We start from the raw sequence: 18,174 nt of genomic DNA, 5'->3' as shown, positions 1-18,174 counted from the left end.
GTCCAGTGTGCGGTATGTTTCCACTGTATGTGGTTCTCTCTACTAGTTTACATCTTTATAAAGTGCAAGCTGGCCAGCCTTTAAAAAGCAAAGAAGCAACTCTGGTCAAAATGTAAGTATGTAACAAGCCTAATCTAGACAACCATACACAGAGTTTGTTGTTTTTTCCATTTAGTAGCTAAAGTGCTAGGCTTCACTCATCAACTAGCTCACCTCTTTGGCTCTGGCCATGGAGTTTTAGCTCAACCAATTTGATTCTTCCTGTCACCAAGATGTGTGTGTGTGTGTGTGTGTGTGTGTGTGCGTGTGTGTGTGTATCACCTGATGGTTCTCATGTCCTAGCAGGTCGGTCAGAACCTTCAGCACATGCTTGGCGCTCTCTGCACACTTCCTTTTTCCTGTGCAAAGACAGCCATGACACACACACACACACACACACACACACACACACACACACACACACACACACACACAATTGCAGCTAACAAAAGAAGGAGCCTCACAAATCTTTCACACTCAGTCTAAGTTTTTTTTTCTCTTCTTTGTATGTATGTGCAAATAAACAAATGAGCTCTGATTGGATTCACTGTCATATGACTGCTGCATCAAAAGGAGTGAACAAGGATGTTGTACGGTCCTATGAAAAAGCAGGCCTCAGAGGTTGAGGCAGACAGAGTGTGCATTCATGGTGTGTTTGGCATGGAGCAGGGTGACATAAAGACAGACACACTCTAGATATGATGTAAGAGGAAAGAAGTCAGGGGAGAGTGCACTGTATCAAAGCACTGTGTTCAGAAAAGGAAGCGAAGATCAAATTTTATTGACGGCCTGATCCTGAGGCTAACCAATTAAGGGCCTTTACTGTGCACTTAATGAAATCAGCCAGCAGAAATAAAGTAATAAAGAGGGCCTATACAGCTCAGAAAGAGATAAACTGATTTATATCGACATCATGGACTATGAAGTTAGTATTTTTCTTCTTAGAATGATTCATCTTGTTTTGACCATTTAATTGTTAAGCTCTAAAGCATCCTGTGTACTGCATTTGGCTTCACTATGTTTTGTTGTGCTTTCAAAGGGATAGTTCACCCACTTGAAAAAAAATGATTAAGTTTTATATATTAATACTGTAATGGCTTATTTTTGTTAAGATTCAATGCATATCACCTTTACATATCTCTCATGTACTGTATCTGCAGGTGCAACAGAAAACACTGGAGCTAATATGCAATGTGTCATCCTGCTGCTGTCATTTTATTCATCATGAGGTTTGCACATCATGACAACATGAAAATATGATCAAAATATTACAAAATTATGTCAGCTGTTAAAGAGATAGTTCAATCATTTCCTGCCATTGAGCTGGGCTCAATGGCAGGAGGCTAACAGTTAGCATTTGGAGCATCCAGCCAGTATCCAGCACTCAGTAACAATGAGAGGAAGATAGAGCCACTACTGTCCTACAGAACAGCTGGGGGAAGTGAAATAATGTCACATTTTTCAAAATGAGCAAACCATCCCTTTAATGGGTTGAATTTTTCCTGGTTGATTTTCATCATCAGACACTTCATGCTGTGGGCAAAAGTATCTAAATGTGTCCATTCTGGAAACTAAAAGATCACTGAAGATATTCCATTCAAAAATCAGTATTCAAATAAATAAATAAACAAAACAAACAAACAAACATCGGCTCTTTGGCAATGTCACACATTTTTCATTCTTTTTTTTAAATTTTTTTTTAATTTATTTCATTTTGACTTTTTGTTCTCAATTTTAGTTTAGTTTTGAGCAACAAAAAATCAGAAAAGGTATTTATAAAAACTCAAAAATCAGATCATTTTTAAAAAATGTATTCACTGAGGATAGATGAACAACCAGATAAACTGACAGGGACCCAAACTAAAGACATTTTCTCTATAGATTTGGTTTATTTTAGTTAGTTTTGTAAACACAAGCCTTGTTTTTATTTTTATTCCAGTTAAGGAAAATGTTTTTTTTGCACACATAGATAGTGTGTTTCTCCTTTGGTAGTATAAAGTTAAAACAAATGGATGTCATTTTCAAAGGACACTGCATGACAGTTTGAGAACTCTTTTATAGCCTTGCAGCATTTTATTACCTCTGCCATGGAGGTCAAATCTCCAGCAGGGGGTCGTGTGATTTGCTCCTGATTATGTTAGGATAACTACAATAATCCTGGACAGATTAGCACAAAACATGGTGGGAAGGTTGGTCATGGGCCACTGAGGAATTGATTAACTTTTCAGGCCAATCTGCCTCAGGGGGGTATGACAACGGGCAGGGCTTAGCACAAACAGGGCCGTAGTTTCCAAACACACCCACGTAACATCATGAAACCCAGCTGTAACTTGGCAGAAGCCTTCTTGTTTCATATCTTTCTAATAATGTACATCAATAAATGATTTTCTCCAAAAGCTGATATTTAGCCTTTTGGAAATGTAGAAGCAAAGGGTCTGGTGATGAAACAGACCCAACCAAGAATCCAAGTGCAAAGTGATTTATTTAAACCACAGATGGTCGTGTTCTGTGTATGCCTGGGATGCCGTGCTGTACCTTTTGTGCGCAGACATAGGTTCATGAGCAGAGACACCGAGTATTCCAGGGTGTAGTCACTCAGACAGTCCGAGTCCTGCAGCTCGTCCACCAGCCAGCCAATCAGCTCATCTGCTATCATGGCAGTCTGCTGGCTCCGCCTACCAACACATGATGTTATGTATCACATCAAACACGACACGAACACAGATATCCGCACTGGTCTAAGCACTTGAGTGACGTTATTGCTCAAATTTTGGCCCATGGCACTGCGAAGAAAGTTGCTCACACAAAGTGGAATAGCACATTGAGACTAGAAAATAAGCTAACTCAATTTACTACATTGCACATTCAAAATGTAACCAACATTCCTAAATAATAACAAAAAAATATAACCAGGACATGACATCACTTTTAGTATTTTACCACTTCTTTAACACTATTAATAGGATCTCCAAATGACTTATGGATCAAAGGATACCTGAGGCTGAGTTTCTGCAAGGCTACCAGAACATTCTTCCTGGTGAGAGGGTCTTCGTCCTCCTTCCTGAGTGTTTCTGTCAGGAGTTTTACCAGACAGTGGATTTGGGAGAGGTAGACCCGACCTAGAGATGTAACACAACATTTATATTGAGAGGTGACGGCTAATCCTCCTCCGAGCCATACACTGACAATGACGAGTTTACTGATGTCATGTTGCATGATTCGTGGAAAATGAAGTACTTCAAACCTTCAATTTTAAAAAAGGTAGCATCACTACGGTCTTATATAACAGCTAGGGGGAGTGAAATAAAATAATCTTTTTTAAATAAGTGAACCATCCATTTAAATCAATATCAAGTTAAAAGTCTGTTCCTGTAATTTATTCACTGAGCAGCATTTGGTTAATACCCCTTCCCTCATCAAAGAGAAGACAAGTCTGAGTGATTGCAAATTCTTTTTCCTCTGTCAGCAGTCTCACTTCACAGACGTTGTACCACAGCCACTTCCTATATAATGGGTTAGGGGTTATCATCACAAATGATGATAATTCTTTTTGCAAAATGACTCACAGAGTAATCGTAATTGGCATCCTGTTGTGGAGGATCATTAGTGGTTGTTCTTCCACTATTAAAGACACTTTTATCCTACATGAAAAGAGATAAGATAAAAGGCTGCAGAGCTCTTCCCTGAATCCATTCTTCCGGAAAGGCATCCAATTAGGCCAGGACTGATCTTAAAATGTAGTAGAGATGCAAATCTAATGGCATACAGCTGTGCACTTACCTTCTGCAAGGGAAGCAAATGCATTGATGAGACGGGCCATGTATTGTCGGACGGTCTCGTTCTTGGACCTCAGCAAGTGGAGCACAGTTTGCTGTCAAGACACCGAATGCAGGGCTTTTAAAAAACAGATTTCTAGGGCTGAAAGGTTGCATAGACTGAACATATGTTTTCATAAATGTTTTCATAAAGATTTATTCAGACAGATAACAATGTAGGTATTTGTGAGCAGAATCACAATCACTTTGTTTGCCAAGTATAATAAACATGCAAAAAATTGGCTTCCACTTAAGGAACACAAAGTCGCCATAAGTAGGCCAACATGCAGCCATTCTAAGGAGTGAGAAGATGGGTCAAGCTAATGCTCATGGTCTATATACTGGCCCTGGCCGCAATGAAGGACCCTAGTAATCTGCGTCATCTCTGTAAGCTGATGTAGATAGTCATTTCGCGCAACAAGAGACAGCACAAAATCTGAAGAAGAAGCATGAAAGATGTCTGACATGAATTTGTGGTGAAAGCCACCTGTACTGTTTTGATTTTGAACGCAGGCACAGGATCAGAAATCAATGGAAGTGACACAGTAACAGAAGTGATGTAGCAGGTATTTGCATATAACGTGAGGACAAGGTATCTGATGTATAAATCTGTCTAAACAGCAAGAGCCAGCCAGAGCCTCTTTGGTCTCGTTGGCATCACTTGGTATAGGGCAACACAGAGCGGCCATGCTGGTAAAGTTTAGTTGATGTCATGTTTTAAGATTTCTGGAAGTTAAAAACTTCCAAACCTCTCTTTCCCACGTCACCTTCCATCCTGTACCTAATGCAGTTACCTAATGTTACCTTATGCATCTTTCATATAACATACACACTACCATTCAAAAGCTTGGAATCACAACATTTTTCTTTATGTTTTTGTGTCTGGAAAAAGTGGTTATTTTTTGGTCATGTACCAAAACTGAACTACAAATACCAGTGCACTACATGCTGTAGCAACTGCAAAAAATAATAAAAAATATTAGTTTCTTACTCACTAAACATTAAATTGATGAAAAATACAGCCAGGAAATTATTGGTACAGTGTGACATACCTACTATATTATATTTTTCACAGCCCTTTACTTATGATCACAAAGACGAATATTTGAAGAAGTATATATGGTTTGTTTAAATAAAGAGGGTTGTGTTCACGAAAAGCTGTACTAGGGAACCTAAAAATGTCTTTGGTTGCTATTTCCTCTTATCTGCCATGTGTACAACATGCAGGTCTCTCATGGCCATGGTGCTCATCCATAATGCATTTAATATGCTTGTGTTATGTTCTGTATTTCATAGGTTGACATATGGCATACAACATGGTTGTGTTATGACTGTATATGTGATATGAATGCAAACAATAAATACAGTTGATAATTTAACCCTTTGAAACCTAAGCAAATTCACTTTTCTTTCAGAAACATGGGGGAAAAAATGATGTGCAAATAAGCAAGAAATGACTTGAAAATCAACAATAAATGAGTCAAAAATTACAAGCAAATGACCAGAAAATGTGCAAAAAAAAAAATCCCAGAATATTATCATAAAATTATCCGAATCAATGCATAATTTGTAAATAAATAAACAAATGAACAAATACAAATAAAAATGGCCATAATATTAGCAAAAAAGATCCCAGAAAATTTACAAAAAAGTTGATTTTCAATATAAAATAAAGTGAAATTACTTCAGCATGCATTAGTAATTTATAACATTTTAACATTTAACACTGCAGTTGTAATAGTGAAAACCAATTTTTTTTGTCCATGATAATTGTAATTTTGAATTTGATACGCATCTCTAAAAGGCACAGAAATAGGACTTCATACTCAGTGCAAAATGACGGTGAAGGAAATTTAAACAGTAGACAGTGTATATTAATGTGCATTTTGTTCTATACAGTTTGGCAATCCTGGATATTTTCCACCTGAGGAGCTGCTGGCTTGTTTGTTTAAGCTTTAAAAGCTCAGATGTCAAAAGCTGATTCCTGTGACCAAACATATTTGCTCCTTTCATATGAAGCAGTGTGCCAAAGGAGTGTCTGTTTGACTATTAACTAATTTTTCCTCTCATAACCAAGCACCCCTTCCTTGTATAAGTGAAACTGAAGAACTACCCAGCCTTATCCATCTGAGCTCAAAGCCAAAATCATAAGCCAACACACCACAACAGTAAATGAGCCACATGATGTGGGAGAGGTCAAGCACTGCCCTGAGGGTGAGGCATTTCCAAACACAGCACATGATAGTAAACTGACTGTAATCTGTAATCAAATCATAAGTTATTTGATTACAAGCAACTTGTGAGGCTGGATAAAGCAGTGTAATTCTCTACAGCAGTGGTTTTCAAACTTCTTCATGTTCTGGACCCCCAAGTTGACCCATTAAACCCCGGATCTCCTCTTGAAGTGATTTTGCCCTTGGAACTGTGATGTGAAAAGATATTATGAGTTGTGTAAATTATGGAATTGTTTTGGTGTCATACTCGTCAAATCAATTCAAAGCACTGGCGCTAAAAAACAATGTTGAAAATAATCACTCCTACATATTTTTGTGTAATAGCGATGTGTGTGTAAATGTGATGAGCAAAAAAGGCAATAAAAATTACGAGAATATTAATTTAAAAATTAGCAAACGTTACCTTAACATTACTTAATCAAATACTTAAATATTATTAAATACTTTAAATTCGCAAAACAGTTATCAGAACATTAGTACAATATGAGCAAAACATTAGCAGAACATAAAAAAGTGACAAAAAAAAACAAAAACAAAAACAGGAAAACTACCAGAAAACCTGCAAAAATAACTAAAAAATGACAGGAAAACAATATTTATAATAATTAACATGATATTTAAAAGATCAGTGATGCTGGATCAGATTTCTTGTGCTTAAATTCTTGTAAGGCTGTGTTCAGACACCTTTCACAAGCATTTACACTGTTCCTCATTTTGCTGAGGACTCCCTGGAAGACCCTCAAGGACCTCTGGGGGTCCCCAGACCCAAGTTTGAAAACCACTGCTCTGAAGGACTCCAGTGTCCCATGTGGCGCAGAGCTTGGTGAAGAGGTACACAGACAAAGAGCCAACTGTGAGGTGAGGACCATTTACTCCTTTGAAAAGAAACTCTCTTCAACATGTTGCCCCAGGGCTGCAGGCAGGATGGGGGATGAGAGCTGCTGGTGTGACTCAGCCATAAAAAAAAAAAAAAAAAAAAAGTTTTTAAAAAAAGGAGAAAAACAATAAATAGTTTGAGAAGGATTAGTCACTCCTGGACTTCCTGAGAAGGTGAAATGTGGAATATGATCCAAGAGCTCAAGCAATTTAAAACTATGCTACAGCCATTTAACCTGAGTCCCGTTTCATAACAGGTCTGCAGTCAGACTAGAATCACCCATACACTGAGAGAATCTGATCCTATTAGATTTCTTGTCGAGAGCATGTTTAGAATGAGTCAGGCTCTGACATCATTCCAGACAATTTGATCTTTCAGTTTGTCCTATTATCCTAAATTTATTATGATTTTAGAACAGCCTGGTAGTAAGGGCATTCTTAGCACCCTTAACCCTAACCCTAACCCTCAGACACTGTGACAGTGATGGAGATGGTACTAAACAAACTTCATGATGGTTGGTTATCTGATTCATGAGGAACTTTTAAAAACATTTGAAGACACTCTTTTACTCTTTTAGCTTTCCTGATTCCTGACTTGTGACGCTTTCTTTTATCATTGTTCCTCTGTTATACTCCAAACTGTGCCTTTTGGATTTCACTGATTTGATTGAGTTTATTAGATATTATTAATCCCACTGTGCACCAGTTATTGTCTTTATTTGTACTTATTTATTTTGTGTTATTGTGCTTTTTATTTATTTTTTTCTTTCATTTAATGTAAAGCACTTTATAACCTATGGTTTTGAGAGGGGCTATATAAATAAGGCCTGACTTACTTAATTCTGATCACTCAGGAGGCCAACCATCATTTGATGATACTATCAAAAAATCCAAAATCTAGCTAGCCATGTTGATATTCAGTAGCACTCCGTCTTGTGTGATACTGCTTAAATAATGTATTGTAATCGGTAGCTAATCCTACCTGTTTGGTGCTGTAGCAGTGCAGCAGGTCGTTGCTGATGTAGGCCTGCAGCACTGCATCTCTCTGTTCACCATGGAGCGAGCGAGTCAGCCTCTGAAAACAAGCAGAGACACATGCATTGATGAAGATTTAAAGGTGGGACAGGCAAAGTGAATGAGCAGTGCTCTTTAAACCCTCAAAAACTACATATGAGGTGCAACTGAGCAAACCTCCGATTGCTCTAATAACGCTGCCCAAGAGGCCAACAGGAGAACTCTGTGGTTGCAGTAGGCAGCTCCCAAACTGACTAAGTGTGGAAACTGTGGAAACAGCATGTACGCTGAGACTGCAAGACCCAACTCATTTGCAAAACCTGGAAATGTGAAATGAATTAAATTTCTTGGGTTTGTTTGCATCATGTAATTAAACATCATTATCCTGCTGTACTTTAGGTCTTTGTCATGGGTCTTTGGGTCTTCGCCATGGGTCTTCGGGGGGGGCATTCATGCTTCAGCATGATACGGAGCAACTGGGCCTAAAGTGAGTGCACCGTTAGCCTCAGTTTTACATGGTACACACTCCACTTGGAGTCCTTTATAATAATAATTCTGCAAGAATTAAATATTTGTAGAAAAAACATGCTTTTGATACTTTTATACCCAGAAACTGTATATTTAGAGAATTAATTACAAAATACCAGTTTCTTTTGCATACAGAATGAGTTTGTTTTCAGTCTTTACATAATATCTAACAACGTGTGGATATGGTGTTTCCCTAAGATGTTGGAAGAGACTTTAACTGGGAAACTGGATCACTGCAACGGCGAATAGTAATAGAATACAGCAAAAAAGCCAACAGACATCAATTGGGACAACAAATATCTGTTTAAAATATATGTTTTGTCAAATATCTGTCTCCATGGATACTGTATACACATATATGAACACAGTATCTCTCTCGATAGATAGATAGATAGATAGATAGATAGATAGATAGATAGATAGATAGATATGATTATGAATGCAATATAAAATGAATGAGGCTGATATGTTTTATAGCGGAAAGGGTAAATTCCATTGTTTTCTTCCTGACACTGGTTTCTGGCCCCCAGCCTTGATGCTTACCCAGCGCAGAGCCTGAAGCAGCAGGGACTGCAGCCTGTCTGAGCCTTCCACCAGGTCTTTCTTCAGCTTCTCATAGTCCAGAGAAGGCAGCATTGGCACCTCCTTCGGTCTCCTGCAGGTTAGTAGAAAACTACAAGTCAGCCATGTTTCAAACAGTGTGGATGAACAACATTTGGCATTATTCATCAGGAATTTGCATATTCTGAGGGTTTTGTAGACAAATGCTCATTTCTGTGTGAGACTTACTGCAGTGCAATGGATGCTCGTAGCATTGAGGAGGCCTAAAAGAGAGAGCGGAGAAGGGAAATGTATTTCCGAACTGGATTATTCCAAGTGTCACTCACTTCATATTTTCAAGTGTGGTGAACCAAAACCATAGGGTTGTTCAGAAGCCAGAACATTAACACTGTGGTTTCCTGCCTGCTAGGAAAACATCAGTCTAAACTCTACTTACCCAGTTGCTCTGTCCATCTAGAATAATGGGCCTCATTCACCAACATCCTCCTAAGTTTTTTCTTAAATTTCTTCACGACGAGTTCTTAAACGTCCCGTCAGTCCCCATAAAATGACATAAGACTGCAGGACCGTGTGCACACACAGAAACACACACACACAACCTGATCAAGCTGAGAGAAATCAAGAATGCCCAAATGCAAGTCTAAAGGAGATGGGACACTGGACTGAAGACAGAAAAAAAAATCTGTAGCTCTGAAATGGCTGAAGTGCTGCAGGAAGTGAACACCTAACGACCTGTCATGTACACTATATTACCAAAAGTATTCGCTCACCTGCCTTTACTCATACTATGAACTGAAGTGCCATCCCATTCCTAACCCATAGAGTTCAATATGATGTCGGTCCACCTTTTGCAGCTATTACAGCTTCAACTCTTCTGGGAAGACTGTCCACAAGGTTGAGGAGCGTGTTTATAGAAATTTTTGACCATTCTTCCAAAAGCGCATTGGTGAGGTCACACACTGATGTTGGTCGAGAAGGCCTGGCTCTCAGTCTCCGCTCTAATTCATCCCAAAGGTGTTCTATCGGGTTCAGGTCAGGACTCTGTGCAGGCCAGTCAAGTTCATCCACACCAGACTCTGTCATCCATGTCTTTATGGACCTTGCTTTGTGCACTGGTGCACAGTCATGTTGGAAGAGGAAGGGGCCCGCTCCAAACTGTTCCCACAAGGTTGGGAGCATGGAATTGTCCAAAATGTTTTGGTATCCTGAAGCATTCAAAGTTCCTTTCACTGGAACTAAGGGGCCAAGCCCAGCTCCTGAAAAACAACCCCACACCATAATTCCTCCTCCACCAAATGTCACAGTCGGCACAATGCAGTCTGAAATGTACCGTTCTCCTGGCAACCTCCAAACCCAGACTCGTCCATCAGATTGCCAGATGGAAAAGCGTGATTCATCACTCCAGAGAACGCGTCTCCACTGCTCTAGAGGCCAGTGGCGGCGTGCTTTACACCATTGCATCCGACGCTTTGCATTGCACTTGGTGATGTGTGGCTTGGCTGCAGCTGCTCGGCCATGGAAACCCATTCCATGAAGCTCTCTGCGTACTGTACTTGGGCTAATCTGAAGGTCACATGAAGTTTGTAGCTCTGTAGCAATTGACTGTGCAGAAAGTCGGCGACCTCTTTGCACTATGCGCTTCAGCATCCGCTGACCCCTCTCCGTCACTTTACGTGGCCTACCACTTCGTGGCTGAGTTGCTGTTGTTCCCAAACGCTTCCATTTTGTTATAATAGAGCTGACAGTTGACTGTGGAATATTTAGGAGCGAGGAAATTTCACGACTGGATTTGTTGCACAGGTGGCATCCTATGACAGTTCCACGCTGGAATTCACTGAGCTCCTGAGAGCGGCCCATTCTTTCACAAATGTCTTGTTTCACAGTCTGCATGCCTGAGTGCTTGATTTTATACACCTGTGGCCAGGCCAAGTGATTAGGACACCTGATTCTGATCATTTGAATGGGTGAGCGAATACTTTTGGTAATATAGTGTATATTTCATTGTGCACAAAGTGATCACAAAACAAGTGAGGACAAATGCAGGTACACATAAACAGATAGCGCTGTCACGTGAACACACACGTGCATGGACACGACAAGGGACAGCGTGACAGGGGACGCTGCAATGGCACAATGGAGCTGAAACCCTCCAGGGTGCAGAACCCAGACCTGTCATATTTAGCATTAATAGTGGATACAAAGTAACTGAAAATAAGATGCATGGGATGCTGTTACTGGGAACGCTGCATCTAGAGAAGGATGCACAACTGATGAAGTTAAATAAAAGACAAAAATGATTAGTATTATTATTTTTAAAAAAAATATTATAAATTATATAAATATTATTATACTATAAATCCTATAATATTATACAACTATAGAATTGAAGAAAACACAATAGCCAAATATTTTGCACACAAACATCAGCATTCAAATGTGCTTAGGAGTGCTCTTGAGTGTGTGTAGATTCTGCTGTTATTAATGAAGAACAAATCTCAAATAAGAAAATGCTGGCGAATGCGAGAATCCTCTTGAAAACTGCATAAGTGGGTTTTACAAACAAATTTGTTCCTAAAAAGGGTTGGTGAATGAGGCCCAGTGAGGCTAAGCTGCTGTCAAGGTAGGTCAACAGTGGTTTTGGACATGCGGACATCATGCTTGTGGTACATGCTGAAGCCTCCAGTGTACCCTGTGTGGCAACAGTGCCCATGCATTCAGTGACAAGTGGACTGGCCGCAGAGAGGGGACGGCCAGTTCAGTGAGGACAAAAGAGGCAGAAAGAGCAGGTTCAGTGAGAAGCTGTTAATTCCCTTCTGTTTCAATTAGCATCTGTCCTCAACTTTGCTGTAGGCATATAACTGGTAGTTTTACAGGGATAATTCACAGATTTTCTGTTGTACATGCATTTTAACTTTATAAATTAACACTTGTAAAGTGATGTGAAACCTTCTTTTAGTGGATTAAGGCAATTATTTTGAAGAATGTTAGTTGGGGGGAAGTCCACCTCAATGGCAGGAGGCTAACAGTTAGCATTTGGAGCATCCAGCCAGTATCCAGCACTCAGTAACACTGAGAGGAAGAGAACACCACTACTGTCCTACAGAACAGCTGGGGGGAGTGAAATAAGATTAAATTTTTCAAAATGGATGAACTATCCCTTCAAGAGAAAGAGAAAGAGGGGGTGTCTGAATAGCTAAGTGTAGCGTGGATGTTGGTGGTGGGGGAAGATCAAAGACCTAATTATTAACATGTCTTAGGAGTAAAAGGGGATTTTGGGCCCTGAAATCCTACCTGAAACCTGGGTTAGGCCTGTAGCAGGAGCAGTGAAAGGTCAGGGCAGTGATCTGTGTTGTCTAATGGATTGTTTGCTCTGGCCACATTTTTGCTTTGGTGTGCAGAGGGAAACAAGGCAGTGAAGAAGACAGATACCTGGACTCCTTCCCCTCTATAGAATTCATTTGCCCTGAAGTGTGGAGGAGTGACAAGTGAACATGTTTGCATGTGACATTTGACACTGGGGGAGGCCTGGGGCTGGGACACCCAGACTGAGAGGGTTTTTTTTTTTTTGAGAACAGCAGCTAAGCCCTGTTCTCAGATCTCCATCACTAGATAGCAAACAAAGCCACTGAGCTCAGCTGAATGTAAAATAAGCTGCATGTAAAAACCTTTCCTCTGGAGGACGTGAACACTAGTGGAATTTGAGGTTAGTTCACCCATTTTGAAAAATTGATATTATTTCATTGCCCTTCAGGTGTTACGCAGGAGTTAGCCTCTAGCCTGTTGCCACGGCTAACATTTGTAAAAAAAAAAAAAAAAAAAAAATATCCATCTTAATTGACCCAAAGAAGGTTTAACATCACCATCCAAAACTGAAATGCATATACAACTTTTTTTGCTTGTTTGTTTTTTTTGTTTTTTTTTTTTTGGTTGTTCAACTTTTTCGGCTTATAAAATTTTCCACTACCCATCGTCAAACTCAATCTCTGTTTATTTAACTATCTGACCGGATTAAGGCAATGACAATGAACAGTTTACATAAGATGTAGACCTTAGCCTTGGGAGTATTTACTGCTGTATGCCCATGGGGAACGCATAATGTCAACCAGTATTGATGTTATTATTGTCTAAGCAGACTGCTATAGATCCCAGTCTAATCCAGTTTGGCAGGTTTTGATTTCACCCCCATGGTTATGTGAACCAGAAAGGGATAGTGGGAAAATAAATCTGTGAGAACCGTCAATATATCACGGAGGACAAAAAAAAGTCTAATTACACCTCAATTATAGTGTTATGTTGTGATAAGAGGAACAGCTGCTTTGTGCTCCAGGACGAACATGATCCTAGCTTCTGACAACTACAGCGCTGAGGTTTAACACACTGAGATGAGAGCAAATCTCAGTTCTCTGGCTTTAGAATTAGGGCATTTATCACTGTTGTTGTTTTTTACTGCAGGTTGAGACTACATTTGTTCTCAAATGGTGTGAAATGAGTTCAAATGTGATGGTGATTCCACTAAACTTTGAATAAACGAATGCCATGTTAAATAAAAAATACTACACATGCCTCTGTACAACTGCTTATAGTTGTAGAAATTATTTTCTCAGAGTCAATAGGCATGTTCTGCCACCAGCCGTTGGCATTCAGGGCCACTGGTCAAATACTAGTAGATTTTATCTTCTTTACCAGCATTTTGGAACAACACATGTTTAGAGGTCCTACATTATTCTTTAATCCTGTGAAACATTCTTGCCCCAAATGACTTTTGAAAAGGAGCCTGTTTAACAACCTGAGCAAAAACTACTTTTGAAGTCAAATTGTCTTATGCTGGCACTGTTCTCCTCAAGAAACAAGACAAAACAAAACAAACTAACAAAAACACAGATAATGTTATAGGGAACGGATTAAACCTGTCAGCCTTTACCTGGTAAAAGTCGAGTTAAAAGGTGACAAAGACTACAGCGTTTAGAGACAAGTGCATGCTTAATGAGAAGTAACGCCCTGACAGGGACGCTCTTGTTTGGCCAAACAGTGGCCAGACAATAAGCCATTCTTAGCACAAATAATGCCATACATCACTTTAAAATAGGGCAATCTAATGGGAACTAGAGGAACATGGGAGAGAATATAGGACGAGGACAAAGGCAGGGGAAGAAAGGTGCGGGACTAGTAAAAGAGAGGGAGACAAAAAGAGAAAGAGAGGCTGAAGAGAGGCTGGCGAGACGAGGGGAGGGGAAGAAGGGTTGAAATGCTGGCAGGAAGTAAAAACAAATGAAACTTACATAGCCGTCATCATAGGGACTCATAGAGTAATAGCCCTTTATGGACAGAGGATCACACACGCAAAAACACAAACACAAAGAAAGAAGCTGTTGAGTCATAACATAAATGAGACAGGAATTCACAAGCCAGAGGAGAGCAGCACAATGAAGGCTCCTGCTGAGGGAGAGCCGGGTCAGTGTGTCTGCAGAAACCCTGAAGCCACATTTAAGACTTTTGAAGACCTTTTAAATGCCATTTCAAATGGAATTTAAGGCCAAACTTACAGTGAAACATGATACATCTGATTGCCACTGTGCCATGTATGATTTTTTTTTTTTTGGCATAGTGTGCAGTGCAGCAAGCTCCAGGTAAACACAGGCCTTAACCACTGAGAGTGACTGCTGTCTTCTTGATGACGTTGAGCACTAGTTTCAACGCACTTCCAAGTCAGCATACCAAGAGAACCTGAACTTTCAGTTAGGTTCAGTGAAGTTTGTTTTCCCTCCTTGGACAAAAAACAACTACAGTCTCGTGAATTGTGACAAATCTTTTCAACAACATGCATCACTTAATCATAGTCAAACATTTTATTAAGTGACAGTCTAAAATATGTTTGCTGCGTAGACATATTTAAGTTCTCAAAAATGTTAAATTTAAGCATTTTAAACAGTTTAAAAGGCCCTTCATCTGTTAAATTGAATTTAAGACAATTTACAAGTTCTTAAGGACCTGCAGAAAGTCAGTGTTAGGGTTTCAGCTTAGAAAAGTTTTATTTTGATGTGAGTGCATTATTACCCATCCAGATGGGAACTGTTTTTTTCATATTCCGTGTATGTGTCATTCACGGGCTCTCTACACTGTCAATCAGTGTGAAAAACTATCACCAGACAATTGCTCTTTGGTGGAGCTAAACAATTTTCATTGCAGTGAAACACCAAGTGGATACAGCTTGTTTCACGACAGTGAATCTGGGCTTGGCTTTCACCCGCTGGCAAGCACTGGGGGAGAGGATGAAGATGAAGAGCGACACAGTATTGGGCTGTTTTCTGTTGGACAGGTATGTATCAGTTTATTTTCCTAGGATGGCAATGGAATCATTTACATTTTGGGTGGTTATTTCATTCCATTGTCATCCTAGGAAACAAAAACTCACTGCCAGTGGTTAGCATAGCAGGGTAGAAGAGGCCCACTTTGAATGCTGTGTTAACAAATGACAAATCCTACTTGTTCTGCCGTTAAGAATGTTATTTAGGACAGGCTAGATATACTCTCCTTCACGACAAGCTAGCATGACATGCTTGGTACCATGGATTCCTCAAGGTCTGAACTTTCACATGACACTACGGTCTTCATGTTATGTCAAAAAATAAAATAACCACGTTAGTGTGTTTAACAGTACATTAATACATTAAATGTCTTTCTGATTTTATAAAATAAGTTGTAATTATGTGATTTTCAACAGTGGGACAAAAACTGGCGGGGAACAGGCGCAATTCTAACGGGATGTTCACGCAGCTAAAGCATCCGGCAGCAGTGCTGCAGAGGTGCAGAAATAGTTCCACACAGGGTAAAATAAATCAGTGACATGCTGTTTGGGGTGGCCAATGGGGTGGTTGGGATTCAGTGTATGGTGGTCATAGCCACCCCCTGGCTCCACTACTGCAATTGCTGGTGAATTTAGGTCATGGTTGGTAAGTCTGTTTCCTCTACCAGCCATTTGGGCAGGTAGTTGAGCTATATTGGTAAAGTGTCTGGTAAAATAATTTGCTGCATGGTTAGACTCCTTTCAGTTAGACATTCAGTTCAGTCTGTGCCAAGTCAAACAACATATGGCTAACAAGACCTTTAAAATGTCAAAGCTCTTTCTCGCAATCCTTATGTAACAACCTGGATGCAAGGAAATGTTTCCATGGATACACCAGTATTTTTGCGCTAAGCTTTCTTTGCACAACTAACGTGGGCTGTTTCATAAGAGCCCTCTGCTAATTTGAACAGCTTTGGCAATGATTTATAACTGTTATGACTGTTTACATTGTATGAACATTCTATTGGCTATACAGTGTGCAGAGAAAATGAGCATTTAGTGGCAGTAAAACCAAAGCCTACGGGGAAGAGAGCTATTGGACACTGTGAGACAGAAAAAAAAGAGTGCAGTACAGTCTTTCGGCCATCGAGGGCAGTGCTGAGGCGAAATGCTATGAAACGGTCGCTTCATTTGATTCCAAATATTTAGCAGTAACTGGACTGCTGCTGTCAGTGTTACACAGTAAAATATTCAACAGCATTATAAGCTGCAGTGAAACTGAAATTATGACAACTGATCTAAATCAATCCACAATCTGAATATTTCCACCAGCATTGAGGCTATGTGCTGCTGACGTTTCATTTTGTTCCTAAATGGTTAATCTTTTCATTCATAAGTACATGGACAAGTGTATCTTCTTAACCAGCGTCTGCTCATTTTTACCAATGCACAGTAGAAAAATGATCATTTACAGGGCTGATTTTGGCCACTGGTGATCACCGCTGGTCTGGTAAAATACCTATGACCTGTGCCTGACCTTTGTACACTGATTTGAAAAAGCAATGTCAACGTGACAAATAGGTGTGACATGAGGCTTTGGAAACGCTTATGCCCATTGCTGTTTACCAGAGTGTTTCCCATGCTCGTGCCTGAAAGAGCGTGTTGCCCTGTGAGGCCTCATGGGAAAATCAAGTGTTTTATTAGTGAGGTGTGAAGGAGGACGTGGCAGAGAACAGAAGGCTGTGTTGCCACTCACAGTGCCAGGCCTGGTGAAGTCAGCGCTCTGTGCTGCAGACAGCCTCATCCTGCTGCTGAAGAGGCGAACACACACATTCTGCAGGTACTCCTGAGTGATCTGCAAAAACTGGCTGTCATTAGCATTTACAGTTACAAGAAAACAGACAGAATATTTGAAAAAAAAAAAAAAAAAACAGAAGAAGAAAACTATATTTATAATTATTAAATTTATGTAACCATCAGTCATCAGTGATGCTGGATCAGCATTAAGCATTTAACCCTTTGAAACCTGAGTAATTTCACTTGATTTCTATCAGAAACATGGGGCAAGAAGGCGATAAGTGAGACATTACCCCAAAATTAGCAAGGAATGAGTAAAAAGTCATGTCGGTGTGCTTGTGTGACTCTGTGTGTTTGGTGTCTTGTGTGTCAGTGTGTGTGCCCTCAAGCCAAGCCACCCACCGTTTTTCCGCTGACTGTGGCCTCCAGCGACTCCACCAGCTCGGCGGTGATTCCAATCAGGTTGTGGTAGCTGGCTTGCATCTTGTTGAACCTGCGCATGTAACTGGCCGTCCGCCGCTCCGACTCAACCAGCTGGAGCTGTAACTGCTGCATGGCCTCTGTGCAGTCACACACACACACACACACACACACACACACACACACACACACACACACACACACACACACACACACACACACACACACAAACAAAGTTTCACAAATGACACACATACACCAACAAGGACATATGAGCCCAAAAATTAAGCACCTGGAGAGGTTACTAAAGGGATAGTTTGTTCATTTTTATTTATTTTTTTTTTTTTATTATTTCACTCCCCCGCCGCCAGCTGTTATGTAGGACAGCCTGATGCTACAATTGTTTAAATTCATTTTTTCTCCCATTAATCTACACTCAGTACCCTAGAATGACAAAGTGAAAACAGAATTTTAGAATTTTTTGCAAATTTATTAAAATGGAAAAACTGAAATATCACATTGACATAAGTATTCAGACCCTTTGCAACAACACTTGAAATTTAGCTCAGGTGCCTCCCATTTCTCTTGATGGTTGCTGAGATGTTTC

At 40.0% G+C, this 18,174-nt stretch overlaps 1 protein-coding gene across 6 annotated transcripts in view; it reads right to left on the bottom strand.

The window, feature by feature from the left end:
* The window catches only part of armc9 (armadillo repeat containing 9), a 64,069-nt gene that overhangs the window by 36,525 nt on the left and 9,370 nt on the right, over positions 1-18,174 (bottom strand). For 5 of the 6 annotated variants that reach the window (XM_030049621.1, XM_030049616.1, XM_030049619.1 and 2 more), the window contains exons 8-17: positions 17,550-17,707; positions 17,107-17,205; positions 14,347-14,382; positions 9,296-9,330; positions 9,050-9,161; positions 7,947-8,039; positions 3,820-3,910; positions 3,035-3,158; positions 2,575-2,714; positions 322-398 (exon numbers count right to left, since the gene is read on the bottom strand). In XM_030049621.1, the coding sequence (XP_029905481.1) occupies positions 322-398; positions 2,575-2,714; positions 3,035-3,158; positions 3,820-3,910; positions 7,947-8,039; positions 9,050-9,161; positions 9,296-9,330; positions 14,347-14,382; positions 17,107-17,205; positions 17,550-17,707 (965 nt within the window). The remainder of the gene's footprint in view (positions 1-321; positions 399-2,574; positions 2,715-3,034; positions 3,159-3,819; positions 3,911-7,946; positions 8,040-9,049; positions 9,162-9,295; positions 9,331-14,346; positions 14,383-17,106; positions 17,206-17,549; positions 17,708-18,174) is intronic. The other variant, XM_030049620.1, reaches the window with a different exon arrangement.

This window comes from Myripristis murdjan, chromosome 4 (assembly GCF_902150065.1).
Source record: "Myripristis murdjan chromosome 4, fMyrMur1.1, whole genome shotgun sequence".
NCBI classification, from domain to species: domain Eukaryota; kingdom Metazoa; phylum Chordata; class Actinopteri; order Holocentriformes; family Holocentridae; genus Myripristis; species Myripristis murdjan.
This window is presented reverse-complemented; position numbering and strand designations above follow the sequence as displayed.